This window comes from Pelophylax lessonae (assembly GCF_965119305.1).
Source record: "Pelophylax lessonae genome assembly, chromosome: 3".
Lineage (NCBI taxonomy): Eukaryota > Metazoa > Chordata > Amphibia > Anura > Ranidae > Pelophylax > Pelophylax lessonae.
In genome coordinates, this window is record NC_138770.1 from 194,852,296 (window position 1) to 194,871,032 (window position 18,737).

Sequence of the window (18,737 nt, forward strand, 5' to 3'; positions counted from 1 at the left end):
TGTCGCAGTCCCGCAAAAAAAAATCGCAGATCGCCGCCATTACTCGTTAAAAAAAAAAACACCAAAAATTACATAAATCTTTCCCTTTGTTAGTAAACGCAATAACTTTTGCGCAAACCAATCAAAATACGCTTATTGCGATTTTTTTTACCAAACATAGGTAGCAGAAAACAAATTGGCCAAAAATTTAAAAAAAATTGGTTTTTACATCTTTTTTGGGGGGAATTTCATATAAAAAAATGTTAAAAATATTGTTATTTTTTCAAAATAAACACTTTTTTTTTGTTTATAGCGCAAAAAGTAAAAATCGCACAGGTGATCAAATACCACCAAAAGAAAGCTCTGTTTATGGGAAAAAAAGGACGTAAATTTCGTTTGGGTACGGCGTCGCATGACCGCACATTTGTCAGTTAAAGTCACACAGCACCGAATCGCAAAAAGTGGCCCAGACGTAAGACAGCAAAATGCTCTAGTGGTAAAGTGGTTAAACAAAGGATTAGAAAGGTAAAAAAAAGTATTTTATTTTTAAAAAGGGGGCAATTGTTCATGATACAGAGAGCTATAGCAAACAAAATGCTATTCAGTTAGGGTTCATACCTACCTTATATTACAGTATATTACATTAACAATTGTATATTCCTCACTATACATAGAACTGTGAGGAAACAATGCACAATCATAATAACTATTATAGGTAATGGCCTATTTAGACTTGTGACTTCTATCAGTGTCTGGCCCAGCACTGGTTAAAGCTTGTAGGAGGAGTTTTTATTCTCCTCTGACTGTCCTATGAGACTGCATGACCCTTTACCCTCTGTCTGGAGGGTGCTGATTGGCCTTGGCCGAGCACAGTGCTGAGTGGATGGCAGCAGACCCTGGAACAGCAGATAGGCAGATTTTCGTTTAATTAGTACAGTTTTCATCTGAAAAAAATCGTAACAGCAAGACTAGGCATGCTCAGAAACGAAAGAACACCTACAAAACAATCCAACACATGACATCACTTCTGAAGTAGAATTCTTTCGTACTGGAATTTTCGTATGAAAGTAACCTCTTCACTTTCCACATGAGACTAGCATGCAATAAAAAATGCACGACAGATCGTTAAATAATCTGATGTGTGTACGGGGCTTAGTCTCCGTACTATCAGGAGATGGATTGGGGACAGTGGAAGAAGGGAAGGATCAGAGGAGACAGGATTAGGCAGCCTTTTTGCATAATGCTGAGGATTACCCCTTAGGTTCCAAAGTGAGTATAACAGGCATGCTTAACTGCATATACTGTACAGACTTTTACTGTTGTTTGTTAAGTTACACTTTAACTGCAATACACAGGGAAATTTAGTGTTGGCTGCAATGGTGTAATCAAATAAACAATGCTTCGCTGCTTACTTCACCAAACATTACACAAATGGCTGCCCAAATTTACTACACTTTTTCTTGGCATTGAAGAGGAATGTAAAGATATTAATGATAACCATAACCCTGGTTTTCATTGTGGGTGTCAGGAAGGCACTAGCACTAGTAGTGTACAGCTGAAGCCTCTAGATGTCTAGAGGTATGCCAGCGCAGGATGCGGGTGCACGTTTGCCTGTGCACATCTGCACGCCATTGCCGGCCACTAATGTTGGCGCCAATGACACCATTTAAACTGCAGCAGTGCTATCAGCCACTGCTGTCTGATCTGCAGCTATTACTTGTGGCCCTGCATCTGTTCCTGTATTGACTCCTGTTATTGGCCTGGCTTGACTTGACATAGCTTGAACGCTTCCTGCCCTGACCTTGGCCTGTCCCTAGATTTGCTCTGTCTCCTGTTTATCTGCCTAAATCTACGTTGCTGACCCCTGCTTGTACCCTGACCATTCTCTGCCCGGTGTCTATGTCTGTATCTGACCATATGTTGCTGATCTTAATTGGCTGACCTTGCATCAAGTTATTCTCCAGCTATACTCTGCATGCTACCTGGTCCCTACTGGTACTTTACCTGCTGAGTGTTACCAATCCTGCAGCACTAACTATCTACTAGCTGGCCTTCAAGCATCTGCCACCTGCTGCCTGCCTATCTGCTGTTCCAGGTTCTGCTGCCATCCACTGTTCTCGTAATCTGACCTGTCCCTGGAAATGCTTCTGTTACCTGCTGCCACGGCTGATGGAACATCTTACAGGCACTCATACCTCTCAGCCACTGATGCAACATCAGTGGTCACAGAAAAGAGGCTGTATGAGAGGCCTCCCTCTTCACATCACGATCTGCCATAAGGTACATGACAGTGGGGTTGAAGTATATGTTTTGTGTTCATTTACAACAGGATTTGATTTAGTTCACATTGGGAGTCAAACATGTACAGCCTGTACATGTATATCACATTACACTTATTTTCGCACTGAAATTCATTTTAAACATTTGAGTCATATCTAGAGCAGACATTGTACAGATGCCTTTTGTGTAGACAGCTTTTAAGATTTTTGCAGAACCACTGAAGTTTGAGGTTCATCTACAAAATCTAAAGAAAAAAGACCACACAAAAACAGAAGTCTGCAACAGGTAAATCATTTTGATGCTGATACAAATGATAGCGTGCCATAACCAGGACATGAAGTGAGGGGAAATGGGTCTAACAGGAACGTTCACACAATAAAACCCAAAAGAGGATCTTTACTTCATTCATTATATCGAATCTTTAAATAATACTTCTAGATGCACTGAACAGAATGAAATAAAATGTGCCAATAGGAATTTGTGCTACGAAGAGATGATTCATGTTTTAATTTCAGTGGCAAAAACTCATTGGAATATTAAAAATGTCATTGATATAAGTAAAGCAAATCACTTAATATTGCTTGTACTAATGTAATGTGAAAGCCCTGAGTTTTGCTAAGGGATCAGGGCCGGGACATGGGGAGGGTAGAAGGGGTGGCTGCCCTTTGCACTGTGGTTTTATGTGAGGCGGGGAGGGTCACCACAAGGAGATTGGGGGAGGGGAATTGTGTTGGAAAAGGGAATTTGGGGGCTGCAGGGGGTAAGTATTGCTCTAGGAGGGGAAATTGGGGGGATGCTAAGAGTGGTGATTTAGAAGGATTTGTGTTGGGAGGGGGATGAAGGGAAGAAGATTTGTGCTAGGTGGGGGGGATTTGGAGGGAATTTGTGCTGGGAGTGTTGATTTGAAGTGGGGGGAGAAGATGTGTACTAGGGGTGGAAATTTCAGGGGTAGAGGATATGTGCTAGGAAGGGTGAATTGTTTTATTTTGGAGGAGGGGGGGCATTTTAGCTGAGGGGGACTTGGGGGATGGGGGAGCAAAGACTTGTGCTGAGATGGAGTATTTCAGCAGGGGGCAGTTTTGTGCTGGGAGGAGGGGGGATTTATGCTTAGGGACAAGCATGCAGATTACTGCTCAGTGGGGAGATTTTTGCTGACACATAGTTACATAGTTAGTGAGGTTTCAAAAAGACACCAGTCCATCTAGTTCACATAATGCACATAATGCCCATACATCTTGGGGGAGGAGCAGTTTGGCATGTTTGCCCTGGGCTCTAGGTGATCTTGTCCCGGCACTGCAATGGATATAATATTTTCTGCAAGATAACAATAAGTCATCAATGCTAACAATTAATTTTAAACAAACGCTCTTCAAGTTCTCATACTAATGTGATAACGAACACAATAAATTATAAATAATCTAAATATTAGATAGATGTGACAAGGTGTTCTCTGTAGTTAGACAGAAACAGCTCCTGTGACAATCCTACGGATGTGGGTATAAGATTTCCTTAATGTTACACTGCTGTGATGGGAGACTCCTCGGGGGAGGACACATTCTTCAGTCAGTTTTTCTATGTCAGTGTTCCAGCATAAAACAGTGGCAATGACCTCATTCCTCTCATCTCTTCCACCTGTGATGAAAATTTTATTACAACATGCAGCTATTCCACAACTCGCTCTTTCATGGCTAAACTTCGTCACCAGGCACCAGGTATCTTCCAGAGGGCTGTATGAATACAGTGCTTTCATTGCTCCACCTACAAAGGAAAGAAATGTTATTGGGTGATTGGAAGCTAGCAACATAACTCATACGTAACTTCAGAGGTACCCAGTTTTCAAACCAGCAGGAGCAGGTCATTTGTTGGATTACCCAAGCTGAACACAGACAGCTGAACTGAGAACATGTTTTCTCATGTCAATAGGTAACCTTAAAAAGTAGATTTAGTTACAAATAAATCCAAGACAAAGTATAATGTATTTTAAATGTAACTAAGGTAACAACCTGACTCTATTTTTATATCAGCTTACTTTGAATTCCTACCTGGAAAAGAAGGATGGGGCTGCAATTCTGCATTGGATGTCACACACCTGGCTAGGATGTTGCCTGACCGTGGTATTCGAATCACAAACCATTTGGCGGGTAAAATTGTACATGTATATATAGTATCTCACGAAAGTGAGCACCCCCCTCATATTTTTGCAAATATTTTATTATATCTTTTCATGTGATAACACTGAAGAAATGACACTTTGCTACAATGTAAAGTAGTGAGCGTACAGCTTGTATAACAGTGTAAATTTGCTGCCCCCTCAAAATAACTCAGCACACATCCATTAATGTCTAAACCACTGGCAACAAAAGTGAGTACACTTCTAAGTGAAAATGTCCAAATTGGGCCCAAATAACCATTACCCCTCCCCGGTTTCATGTGACTCGTTAGTGTTACAAGGTCTCAGGTGCGAATGGGGAGCAGGTGTGTTAAGTTTTGTGTTAAAACTCTCACTCTCTCATACTGGTCACTGGAAGTTCAATATGGCACCTCATGGCAAAGAACTCTCTGAGGATTTGAAAAAAAGAATTGATGCTCTACCTAAAGATAGCCTAGGCTATAAGAAAGATAGCCTAGGCTATAAGAAGATTGCCAAGACCCTGAAACTGAGCTGCAGCATGGTGGCCAAGACCACGCAGTGGTTTAACAGGACAGGTTCCACTCAGAACAGGCCCTGTCATGGTCGACCAAAGAAGTTGAGTGCACATGCTCAGTGTCATATCCAGAGGTTGTCTTTGGGAAATAGTAGTATGAGTGCTGCCAGCATTGCTGCAGAGGTTGAAGGGGTGGGGGTCAGCCTGTCAGTGCTCAGACCATACGCCGCACACTGAATCAAATTGGTCTGCATGGCTGTCATCCCAGAAGGAAGCCTCTTCTAAAAATTATGCACAAGAAAGCCTGCAACCAGTTTGCTAAAGACAAACAGACTAAGGACATGGATTACTGGAACCATGTCCTGTGGTCTGATGAGACCAAGATAAACTTTTTGGTTGAGATGGTGTCAAGCGTGTGTGGCGGCAACCAGGTGAGGAGTAAAAAGACAAGTGTGTCTTGCCTACAGTCAAGCATGGTGGTGGGAATGTCATAGTCTGGGGCTGCATGAGTACTGCCGGCACTGGGGAGCTACAGTTCATGAGGGATCCAGGAATTCCAATATGTACTGTGACATAGTGAAGACGAGCATGATCCCATCCCTTCGGAGACTGGGCCACAGGGTAGTATTCCAACATGATAACGACCCCAAACACACCTCGGGGATGACTACTGCCTTGTTAAAGTAGCTGAGGGTAAAGGTGATGGACTGGCCAAGCATTTCTCCAGACCTAAACCCTATTGAGCATCAGTGGGGCATCCTCAAATGGAAGGTAGAGGAACGCAAGGTCTCTAATATCCACCAGCTCCGTGATGTCGTCATGGAGGAGTGGGAGACGATTCGAGTGGCAACCTGTGGAGCTCTGGGGAACTCCAGGCCCAAGAGGGTTAAGGCAGTGCTGGAAAATAATGGTGGCCACACAAAATATTGACACTTTGGGCCCAATTTGGATATTTTCACTTAGGGGTGTACTCACTTTTGTTGACAGCGGTTAAGACATTACAGGCTGTGTGTTGAGTTATTTTGAGGGGACAGCAAATTTACACTGTTATACAAGCTGTACACTCACTACTTTACATTGTAGCAAAGTGTATTTTTTTCAGTTTTGTCACATGAAAAGATATAATAAAATATTTACAAAAATGTGAGGGGTGTATTTTAAATTATAGAGACAGAATGTCAACCAAAAATCCAGAAAAAAAAAACACATAAAACTAATGCTATAAACTAAGCTGCAGTTCAGTGAGTAAAATAAGTATTTAATCCCCAAGAAAAACAGGACTTAGCACTTGGTGAAGAAACCCTTGTTGGCAAGCACAGGTAAGAGGTAAGACATTTCTTGTAGTTGGTGACCAGGTTTGCACACATCTTAGGAGGGATTTTGTTCCACTATTATTTACAGATCTTCTCTAAATCCTTAAGGTTTCTTGGCTGTCTTTGCAACTCGAATTTTCAACTCCCTCCATAAATTTTCTATAGGATTAAGGTCTGGAGACTGACTAGGCCACTCCATGACCTTAATGTGCTTCTTCTTGAAACACTCCTTTGTTGCCTTGGCAGTCTGTTTTGGGTCATTGTCATGCTGGAAGACCCATCTACGACCTATGTTCAGTGTTCTGGCTGAGGGTAGAAGGTTCTAAAGCAAGATTTAACAATACATGGCTCTGTCCATTGGCCCCTCAATGCAGGAAAATCCGCCTGTACCTTTAGCAGAGACACAGCCCCAAAGCATAATGTTTCCACCTCTGTGCTTGACTGTAAGGATGGTGTTCTTAGGGTCATAGTCAGCATTTTTCTTCCTCCAAACATGGCGAGTCGAGTTAATGCCAAAAAACTCAATTTTGGTCTCATCTGACCACAGCACTTTCTTCCAATCCTTCTCTGAATCATTTAGATGTTAATGGTCATGACTGTACATGTGCCTTCTTGAGGAGGGGAACTTGCCGTGCCTTAATCCTATAGAAAATTTATAGAGGGAGCTGAAACTATGAGTTGCCAAGTGACAGTCAAGAAACCTTAAAGACTTAAGCCCCGTACACACGTACCGATCGTCGGCCGACGGAACGTCCTACAAATGTTCGCGGCTGGTGTGTTTGTTGTTTGTCTGTTGAAAAGTGCTCCAAACTTGCCCAGGACATTTGTCTTCCGACAGAAAATGACGTCACTACGTTCCACGCACGTTCGCCGCTACAAAAGAGGAAGTGAGTGTTTGGCCGTGACCCTTCTGGGCATCTCGCGCTGATTTCGGTAGCATTTGTTTGGTTGACGACATTTCGCTATTTTCCGAGACATCGTTCGAGAATTTATTATGGCGACCGTGAATTCGTCCGTTGCTGTCGTTAGTGTTGGAGTTTTGGCTCTGAGACGACGTACGAGCAATAGGAAGAAGAAGCGGACCTCCTGGACGAAAAATTGGTTGCTTAACCGTGATCAATTTTCTCATATGTCCTTGCTGAGGGAGCTCCAGGAAAATAATCCTGATGACTTCAGGAATTATTTGAGGATGACGGATCCCATCTTTTACCGTCTTCTTGCCCTGGTGTCCCCCTATATTCTGAAGCAGGATACTTGTATGCGGCTTGCAATTACTCCTGAGCAAAGGTTAATTGCGACGTTGAGGTATCTTGCAACAGGGAGAAGCCTGCAGGATCTGAAGTTCACCACAGGCATCTCCCCCCAAGCACTGGGAGTCATCATCCCTGAGACCTGCTCTGCCATCATCAAGGTCTTGCAGAAGGACTATATCAAGGTATGTTTGATTTTTTACATTACATGTATTACTAGTTTCACCCGAATTATGATGTTTTTGGATGTACAGCAATTGACACAGGCCATTATTTGTAAACTACCCTCTGTCCGCATGCACATAGTAGTAAAGATGTAGATTATCTTTAACCATTTGTAAAATTACCCACTAACCACCCCACCATTCTCTCCTATGTGTCCCTAAACGCATTGCCTGTTAACAGTATTTTGAATTTGGGTCATTTTATTGCTTTCCCTCAAACAATTATTCCTTGGCCAATGTTTTAGTACCTAGTTAATGATTTATCTAAAATACATCAGTCCATCCATTCCCACCTATGATTCTGTATGTTTATGTAATGATGTTAAAACCTTCACTGACCACAAGCCCTAATTGATGTATAAATGCCCAGTTTTACTTACCCATCCCCCCACCCACATGCTAAATCTCAAAGTCAGCATATACCAAAGCTCAAGTTCAGAGGTCTTCAAACTATGGCCCACCAGTTGTTCACGAACTTCAATTTCCATCATGCCTAGTCATGTCTGTGAATGTCAGAGAATTACAAGGCCTCATGGGATGTGTAGTTCTGCAACAGCTGGAGGGCCGTAGTTTGTAAATCTCAGCTCTAGCTGGTGAGTATAATGGGCCATACACACTAGAAGATTGTCAGAACAATTTATCCTTCCGATTTACCAAAACCAAATAATATGAGGTCCAACAAACACTTTCAAATCCTATGCAATCTGGTAGGCCCTTGCACTACATAGAAAAGTTAAATCTGCACGAAAAAGTCTTCAGAGAATCTTCTAGTGTGTATGGCCCTTTACAATATAAGAACAATAGGAGGTTGAAAATAAATGTATGTAGATGTTACATCCCCATATCCAAACCTTTGCCTTCCTGTTGTATATTTTTTTAGCAAGTTGCATAAGCATTTAACAGACAACTGTGTGTGTAATTAATAATGTGATGTGCTCAAGCACTAATTTTTTTTTTTTTTTTTTTTTTTATTTTTTCCCCACAGTTTCCTTCAAACGCAGAGCAATGGCTGGAGATTTCTGATCAATTTCTGGAGAAGTGGAATTTTCCCAATTGTGGGGGTGCTATTGATGGGAAGCACGTCCGCATTGTCCCCCCTCCGAATTCCGGCACATTTTATTATAATTATAAAGGTTTTTTTAGTATAGTCATGCTAGCCATAGTTAATGCAAACTATGAGTTTATTTTTTTGGATATTGGCAAAAATGGCCGCAATTCGGATGGGGGAGTTATTGATCAGATGGAGTTCGCTCGTCGTCTAAAGAACGGCACTCTGAACCTGCCATCCAGGGAGCAAACTGTTGAGGGTATGAGCTTTGTGTTTATCGCAGATGAGGCTTTTGCGCTTGGGGAGCATCTCATGAAGCCCTACCCTCAGAGGAACCTCACCCCAGACCAAAGGATTTACAACTACCGGTTGTCCAGAGCTCGCAGAGTTGTGGAGAATGCCTTCGGGATAATGGCCAACCGGTTCCGGATATTCCTGACGTCCATAAACCTGGCACTGTACAAAGTGGATAATGTGGTCTTGTGTTGCTGCATTTTGCACAACTTCCTACGCAGGAATGCACAAAATTATGTCTTGCAGCAACTGGATACTGACCCTGCTATGCCAGGTACAAGTGGAGAGGCCCAACCTTCTAACCAAGTGGAGTCCATGCCGTCAATGGAAGTTGGACGGTCAGCATTGGCATCACACAGGGCCCGTCAGATCCGCCAGGAATATCTGGACTATTTCGTGGGGAGAGGAGCTGTGTCCTGGCAGCAATCACTGTCACAAACACATTAATCTTGTTAAAGATTGGACACACAAGATAAATGTCAGAGATATCTTATTTTTCAACACATTAAACAAAAATTGCAATGATTCTGTATTGTGGATTATAATCATTTGGGCACATATGCCAAACACAATTATTTGGGTTAATCATGTGTTATATATGTGTGACTTTGGAAGGGTTAATACATTCATCAGTGTGTTTCTTGACTGTAGTCTCTCACCAGCTGATCCAAAGTGATGATGGCCATGTGTTATTTTTTAGCCAGTGGTGTAAATACAAGGGCCTTCTGCACCCCACAAAATGTACACAAACCCTGTCACATTGAGAACTAGGTCACACCCAAGGTTCATCTAATGTCACCTTATATTGGTGTTCATTGTCCAGAAGTTGCCCATACTATATATTTCAGATAATACATTAGGGTATTAACAAAGTACCTACACCTGTTATGTTGTGTTCATTTATGACATCCTTCTCACTGCCCACCAATGTTAGGATATGTCAGTGTTATGTGAAACTTGATCATTGTTCATCTCAAAGTGTTATATATATATAGGTAATGGAAAGTGAACTAGAGCAACGAACAAGCAATACACTATAGATTACACTGATCTCCCTACACTGATTGCTACTGGCAATATCAATGCCATATTGAATCCTAGGACTGCTAGTACCTTGAGTGTTGAGTCACACTTATGCGATGCGGGAAGTCTGCGACTTTGCAGCCTTCCAGCATTGCATAAGGGTGACCCGCCACTTACTTTTTCCACAGGATTGTATTCCACAAGTGTTAAGCACTGTGCGATCCAATCCAGATACATCAGAAATAAAGGGTCATGTGCGACTTGTATGCGTGTTCAGTGCGAATGTAGCCATACAAAGTGTATGTCTCAATTCACACTGCACATCTGATGGCATGTAATATCGTAGCGCACTGCTCCTTTATTACATGCGATCAGATGTTCATGCGAAAATCAGCTATACAGTTTGTATGGCTCAATTCGCACTGCACTCGCACAAAAGTCGCACATGATGCATTTATTCAGCCGCATCAGGATAGGATCGCACAGTCGTTCAAACTTGTGTGCTCCGATCCTGTGTGAAATGTCAGATCGCACTGTGATATGCGTTAAAACTGGGGGTATCTTTAACATTTCATTGACACCTCCAGCAACTTGCATATGGCAGTGTCCAAAATGCTTTCATTAACATGTAAATATGTGAATAGGACAGCCATCATACATTTAGTGCTTCTTTACACAGCTTTAGACCTCGACCCCCCAACGAAAGTCTAATAAAGAATTGAACACACATTGTTGAATGTAAAAATGTTTTAGTATCAAACATTCACAGGGTTAGGGTTAGGGTTAGGGTTAGGGTTAGGGTTAGGGTTAGGGTTAGGGTTAGGGTGTTGGAAAGTGCTTTTCCCAAACTTGGGTACACTCTTTAACATCTGAGTGTCATAAAACTGGCCTAAAATATTATATAAAAATGGGAACATCCCAATACAAACTGTAAAAAATTTTAAAATAATTATTTTTAAAATTTGGCAAGCATGTCCACAAAATCACGCATCTTTCCTTGCAATGCCGTTGCAGTCTCTTTTATTTGCTCGAGGTCTGAGCAGCATTGAAGAGCCTCACGGGTCAATTTGGCCAATGTGCAAGTGTGTAATACATGATCTGGAAAATAAAATACAACGGAGTCAATGTGAATCACCTACATGAGGTCATAATATAGAAACATTTGGTGTGCAGGTAATCTTTAAATTCCTCTCGAGTTAATACCTACCCTGTTCTTATGCTCTTTTGCCCTAGGCTCTTCATCTTCCTCCTGACCTCCTCCAATGCTGTTGCTGATGATTCTGCCGGTCTCCTGAGCTTACTATATATTCATTAGGGGTGTGAACGCATGATGACGTCATTGTGAGGGCATGGTTGTAATGTATATATATTAAGATGCAGAGACCAGAGACGGGCAGAATGCACGGCAACAGCATTGGAGGAGGACAGGAGGAAGAAGAAGAGCCTAGGGCAAAAGAGCAGACAACATAAGAGCAGAAGATTGGACAGCAGAAGACTGGAGAGGAGAAGATCCAAAGAGCAGAGTGGAGAAGACCGGATGAAGATCTTTAAGAACATTTCATAAACGTCTCCTGTCGTTATTCACATACACTTCCATTTATGTGGTTAATGTGTAGGGGTACTATGTACCCCATACCCATTCACATAGTGATTGGGGTCTGGGATCTGGGGGCCACCCTTTGTTAAAGGTTGCTTCCAAAGTCCTAGGAACCCCCTGGCCGCATGACCCCCCAAAACCACCAGACAGGGTTGTGGGGATGAGGCTCTTGTCCTCCTCTACATGGGAGCAAGGTGCTTTTGGGTGTGCGGTGCAGAGGCCCCCTGGCCCAAAGCAACAAAACCCCCCCATGTTGAGGGCATGTGTCCTGCTGTGGTCCAGGGGGTGTTTGGTCCGCTTGCTCGTTCTCTTTCCTGGCCTGACAAGCTGCATGCTTGTATAAGGGTCTGGTAGGGGTTTTGGGGGTAACCCACGCTGTCTTTTTGTTGTGGGCATACCCTCAAACTCAATACCACACACAAAAGGCCTGGTTGTGAACTTGGGGGGACACCCACGGTGGGTTCTTCAATTTTTTGGTGTAGTTCCCCCTCAAAAATCTTCACAACGCAAGTGGCCCCGCAAGTCAGAGCATCCTGATCCGACTTACGGTGCGACTTCCATTCAAATAAAGAGGCTCCCATAGGGAACTAGTGTTGTAAATTGGAGGCTAAAAATAACACTGATAAAAATCATTCTGAAAAAACCTACGTGGGCACACAATTGGCTCTTGGACACTTGGTCCTGGTTCCTCCACAGTTTCGGAAGTGGCTTCCATGCTGCTTGGCAAGTTGCCAGGAGATCGGGGTTCTGACATGGCTGGGGATGCCACATCCTGGCATGATGCAACATCTGCAATGTAAATTTGTAAGGGAATACAAGAATATAAGGTTAAACAATCATTGCAAATACACATATTTCTATGATCCCACTACACAAAAATCTGTGACTACCAACCTTCTTGTTGCTCTGGTGTCTGGTCACTTGTAGGCTCCACCAGGATTATTTCCGGCATAATGTCTTCATCTACATAATACAAAACATTGGCCATATCATAAAAGTCACAAGAGGTACATTTGTTAGGACATGGTGCCCTGCTTGATAGCTCTTTTAGTAACAAATATGAAGACATGTACATGGTTATCTACGAAAAATATGGTACATTAATGTTTGACAGTGCATAGGAACCAATTACCTTTAGTGGAATCTGTGCCACCTTCTGTGCCCATGTCCTCCTCTTCTTCCTCCACTGCAGATGGAGCTGCCAAACCTCTCCTCCTCCTTTCCCACTGTTTGGCACGGAGTTTACGTTTTTCTCCTATTTAAAGGTTTGAATAATAATCTGTGATTAATAGGAATGTTTGCTGAGAAGATTCGTGCAGGAAAGAACGTTCGTTGCAACACAATACATATATTTTTCACTATGGCTTCCTGACTTTTAATGTCATATACTAAAACATCAACAATAGATCGATCAAATCACGACATGACAACTAAAATGAGTAATCTAACTTTTTACATAGACATTATAATCTAGACATGTTAATACAACATACACCAAATTATAAAAAACATATTGCATGATTAAAAAAATAAAGAAAAAATAAAACTTACTTTTTTTCAAAATCCGATGGATTTGGGAAAGCTGATCCTGCTCACGGTGTTTGAGGTCAGACCATCGTTTCCTAATCTGATCTTTCGATCGCTCGACACCGAATTTTCTGACCAAACAGGCCACCACCTTGTCCATGATGCCATCTTTCCTGGCATTGGGCCGCTCGTAATTTGCCAACTTTCCATCGTAATCCATTTTTTCTAAAATGGAGACCATCTCCACCATTTCTGGCTTTGACATGGGTGTAGCCCTTGATTTTCGGGTGGCCCAATCACTTCGGCCTCCACTAATTGAGCTCCCAGATTGTTGAGACATGGTTCCTAATTAAACAATTATTATTCCACTGCCTCAGGTGTGAGTGTCGCATGTAGGCCTGATCTTCGGCACGTACACACCCCTGCACAAGCCCGCCACTGGAGGAGGAGTTGACGCCTGCGCTGTATTTAAAGGACGCCAGATCGTTCGGCCGACGATTCGCTAGCGGACATATCGAGAGTTGGAGCACGATCGAGCGGCGAATCACGACTTTTCCCCACAAACAAAGGTACGACTATTTTAATAGAAAGTGTGTGTTTTGGGCCCTATACAGCTTTTATTAGGAATATCTTTATTATGTGCCAAAATACATGCTATTTTAATATGTTTTGTGTTGTTTTGTGTCTTGCAGGCATATACTGTCCTGCAATATGGTGGACAATTTCACCACCCACAACTTTTTAATAAGTTTTATTGATGAGTTCAGGCAACTGCCGTGTTTGTGGCAAGTGAAGTCCGCGGATTATAAAAATCGAAAACTCCGAAAACAGGCCATGGAACATTTGGTGGCCTTCTACAAGCCCGTCTGTCCTGGGGCAAATTTTGAGTATATACGCAAAAAAATAAACAGTATTCGTACTGCCTACAGGCGGGAGTTAAAAAAAATAGAGGAGTCCACCCAGTCTGGAGCAGGGGCACGGAATGTACATGTACCACGGCTGTGGTACTATGATAACATGCGGTTCCTGGCAGACACCTTGGAATCCAGGCCGTCAATTTCTACACTGCCTTCTACTTCGGCAGAGGGCTCAGTGTCGGTAGATCCAAGCCAGGATGAGGATTTCCTGGAGGAGAGTTTTACTCAGGTATGGCATTTCACAATATATTGTCTGCTAAAATGTAATCATGTAACAAAATTATAAGCTAAACCATAATTGACCCTTTAGGTAAACGGGCATAGCAAGGGGTTGGCATGACAGGCAACCGCCAGGGGCGCAGGCCAAGGGGGGTGGGTCACAAAAACATTGGCATTGTTTTATTGTTTATTTTAACAATCCACTCAGCCTGCACACCCCAGAACCCCCAGTTTGCAGGCGGATTCATGCAGGTGTAAAACATTGAGAGCAGCTTCATGCAGGTGTAAAACATTGAGAGCTGCTTCATGCAGGTGTAAAACATTGAGAGCAGCTGAGCCAAAAGACCAGGAGACTGAGACTGCCTCTCACTGCATCCCCAGCACACCTCCGGTCTTACAAACAGTGCTGCATCCCCAGCACACCTCTGGTCCAAAGAAACACTGCTGTAGCCTCAGCATTCCTCTGGCTCAACCTTTTTTAATACAAAACTAACAGCTCCTGCAAATGATCCATCCATCCTTGCTTCCATGTCTCTGGTCTCTCACTCTGGGTCAGCAAGGCAGGTGGCTTCCTTATTCATGTTTCCCTGCACTGCTTCACCCTCAATGCCCTACATCAAGCCCTCTGCAAGTTCAGGCCCCTCTCTCTCTGCAACCCCCTCCTCTCTCTCTCACACCCCCTCTTTCTCTCCCTCTCTCTATCTCTCAACCCTCTCTTTCTTTTTCACACCTGAGACAATGATTGCCCACTAGAGAGCTCTACACTGGGCAAACAAGGGGCAAATTAGAAACTTTTAATGCCCTTTAATTTTTTTTTGGGGGGGTGGGTTACAGTTTTCCATTGATCTTGGGGGGGGGGGGGGGTTGTTGCCAAATACAGCTCCTCAACAAGGGCACTGGAGACCCTAGATACGCCACTGTATGTAAAGTCTGCTATTTGTTCACAATAATATAACAAACATGACTTTTTATATACACTATAACATTCTAATCAATTGTTCATTTCATCAACAGGGAAGTGTCACTGAGGAGGAGCCAGGTTGCAGCCAGGAGCCTGGGGAGCCTGCGGAGCCTGAGGAGCCTGCGGAACTATTTCCACCACCACCTCCTCCTGCCAAACGGAGGCAAAAGAGGAAGCACGTGGATGACATCACCGACGAGTTTATCCAGGAGGCCACCATAGCCCTACGTCGGAAACCGGAGGCCAATGAGTCCTTCGGGAATATGACTGCCAAAATCCTGGATAAGGTGGACCTCAGGCAGTGTCAGTATGCCAGAAAAATTATTCTGGATGTGCTGCAAAACGCTGAAAACGGCATACTTAATGAGCACAGCCATGCATGCCAGGAGCACCCGTGCCCTCCACCTCCACCTCCACCTCCACAACACCCACCACCTCGCCAAATGCCACATGGCCAGTGGCAATATGGCCAGCAGGATCCAAACCTGCCCTCATGGCAACCTGATTATAGCTATCACCAACTTTAATTTGTGTAACCCCCTATTATTTATTTTACCCCTGTTTGCCAGTTTCTAGTTTAATTTTGTCCAAATGGACCTTTTTTATGTTTATTATACGGAAAGTATTGATGTTTGCTTTGTTTTTTTTTTGCTGAGATCCAAAAAATAAAGAAAATTGAAAATAAAAAATGGCCTATCTGAATTTGTTAACATGTTTAATATTGTACATAACCTGAAAAATATGTTTTAGACATTAATTCATACAAGAATAAAGGGTCATATCAATAGTTAGATCTTTGGTGTGAAAATACAAAAATAATGGTGAAGAGTTCAAATTATTTAATTCTAAAATTTGATAGAACAGATAGAATAGACAAACATTATCTTCATCATAACAGAACACATGCCTTTTTATTAGAAAAGTATGGCATTATGAGCAGCATCTTCCTTCTTCTCACATTTATCAAGATGAGCATGTGCTCCGCATTTCACCTATTTCTTGGACTTCCGCGAGCCGAAAGTTCTTTCTGAATAAAATGTTGAGTTTACTAGAGAAAATTCTTCCGGGAACTCATTTGGTTTGATCATGCGTGTTGGGATTTGTAGCTGTGTGTCGGCAGAATTGCGTACTGACAGGCGAACAATCGTCCGTTCTGGTGTCGGCATACAAATATTTTCATGTTTGCAAGAAAGACTTTTGTCCGCGGATTGTGCGCAGACATCTGTCGGAGGCACCATACTAACACGCGTACAATCGGCAGATCCTTCGTCCACCGACGTTTGTATGCCGACGATCGGTACGTGTGTACGGGCCTTTAGAGAAGATCTGTAAAGAAGAGTGGACCAAAATCCCTGCTGAGATGTGTGCAAACCTGGTCCCCAACTGCAAGAAACATCTTACCTCTGTGCTTGCCAACAAGAGTTTATCCACCAAGTACTAAGTCATGTTTTGCTTGGGGATCAAATACTTATTATACTCCCTGAGCTGCAACTCAATTTATAAAATTTTTATCATGTGTTTTTTCTGGATTTTTAGTTGATATCCTGTCTCTATCATTTAAAATACACCTATGATCAAAATTATAGACCCTTTATTTCTTTGTAAGTAGACAAACTTACAAAATCTGCAAAGGATCAAATAATTATTTTCATCACTGTATATATATATATATATATATATATATATATATATATATATATATATATATATATATATATATTCATACACTTAATTGTTCTCTTCATTCCTCCCAAGACCTCCTGCTCTCTAGCTCCCTTTTCACTTCTTCCCATGCTCACCTACAGGATCTTTCCCAAGACTCCCATCTTATGGAACTCCCTACCCCAATCTGTCTGATTATCATACTACAGTATGTTTGCTTTTAGACGATCCCCAAAAATCCTTCTCTTCAGTGAAGCCAATTCTGCCCCCTCCTAACAACTGTACTTTTTTTTCTTATTCCCCCACAGCTATTACCTTTTGTATCACTTGACCCCCCTAGATTGTAAGCTCTAATGAACAGGGCCCTCTGATTCCCCCTGTATTGAATTGAATTGTAACTGTACTGTTAGCTCTCATGTTGTAAAGCGCTAAGCAAAATGTTGGTGCTATATAAATCCTGTATAATATTAATAATAATAATACACACATACATATATATATAAAGTAAAATACTCACCAACCACATAGATGTGATCATGGAAGCTTACAGCATTGATACATTTTGCCTCTACGGGCATGGGTGCCTTTAAGCTCCACTTGTTGGTAGATGGGTCATAACACTGCGTTTTATCTGTAGCTAGCTTTCCATTGGGTCCACCGCCAATTACATAAAGCTTACTCTTATGGCCGGCTGCAGCAAACGAACTTACACTCATTATTAAAGGTGCTGTCTGTAAAAATACAAAAAGAATAGATTTTAGACTGTAAAATCAGTGCATTGAAATATCAGTTATGAGCAGTAGCACTGAAATATATTATTTTTACTCTGCTAAGAATGTGAGAAATAGTGTTATCTACTAGAATAAACTTTTAAAAATAGGTGATATAAGTGATAATAATTGCATTGCTTTTACTGTAATATTTTATGTGCTTGGCATCTGCAGACAGAAGAAAGAAGAAATGCTTGTTGAACCAAAACTTCACATTGTTCACACCCTATTATTGTGTCTCCTTACGTTTTCTACTGTATGTTACAGCTCTCTTTTTCAAAAAGAACATATAATGAAATTACACAAAAGTTCAAAGAAAACTGGAGCATAGTTAGTTACAACAATGTGGTTCATGTTTATACATCAAGACATTGTGGTGGATTTGCTAAACAGATTTTGTGACTTGCACATTGCTGTTTTGGGGTGATACTACATTGTTGTTAGTTTTTGTTTCTAGTACTTGAGGACCCAGTTGTGCAACTTTTGTCTCTGGATTGTCATCATTATCATTGACTCAACCTAAAACAGTAATGTGCTTGGTTAAATCAGCCATCCTCTATTCCTAATATACACACCACTAGTCTCAGTTTGTACTAGGTAAGAACTGGGAACTTACAATTTAGAAGCTGTATTCAGCTGGCAGTCATATACCTCTGGGTCTTTGTATCATTGCCTGATCACATGCCTGTAAATCAGTTAAAGCGGTAGTATACTCCGCTATATGACTTTTACCTACAGGTAAGCCTATAATAAGGCTTACCTGTAGGTACAATTAATATCTCCTAAACCTGCACGGGTTAGGAGATATTCAACCTGCATGCAGCCGCTGACGTCTGCAGCGCATGCGCTCTGAAGGTCTGGCAGACCTTCAGAGCTCCTTGCCGGGTCCTCCCGGAAAGTGAAACTCCCGCGCGCATGCGCCAGAGCCGCTGAACTGGGAAGAGACGCCGAGGGAGCATGTCAGCTCCCTCAGCATTGTCCAGACGACCGTGCCGGGGCTTCGTTCTAAGGTAAGTATTTCATAATGA

At 42.3% G+C, this 18,737-nt stretch overlaps 1 protein-coding gene across 1 annotated transcript in view; it reads right to left on the reverse strand.

Moving 5' to 3' along the window:
* Window positions 1-3,511: 3,511 nt before the first annotated feature.
* The window catches only part of KLHL6 (kelch like family member 6), a 105,385-nt gene continuing 90,159 nt past the window's right edge, over window positions 3,512-18,737 (reverse strand). Inside the window, exons 6-7 of the mRNA XM_082252204.1 lie at window positions 17,457-17,670; window positions 3,512-4,017 (exon numbers count right to left, since the gene is read on the reverse strand). Coding sequence (XP_082108330.1) covers window positions 3,716-4,017; window positions 17,457-17,670 — 516 coding nt within the window. The 3' untranslated portion in view covers window positions 3,512-3,715. The remainder of the gene's footprint in view (window positions 4,018-17,456; window positions 17,671-18,737) is intronic.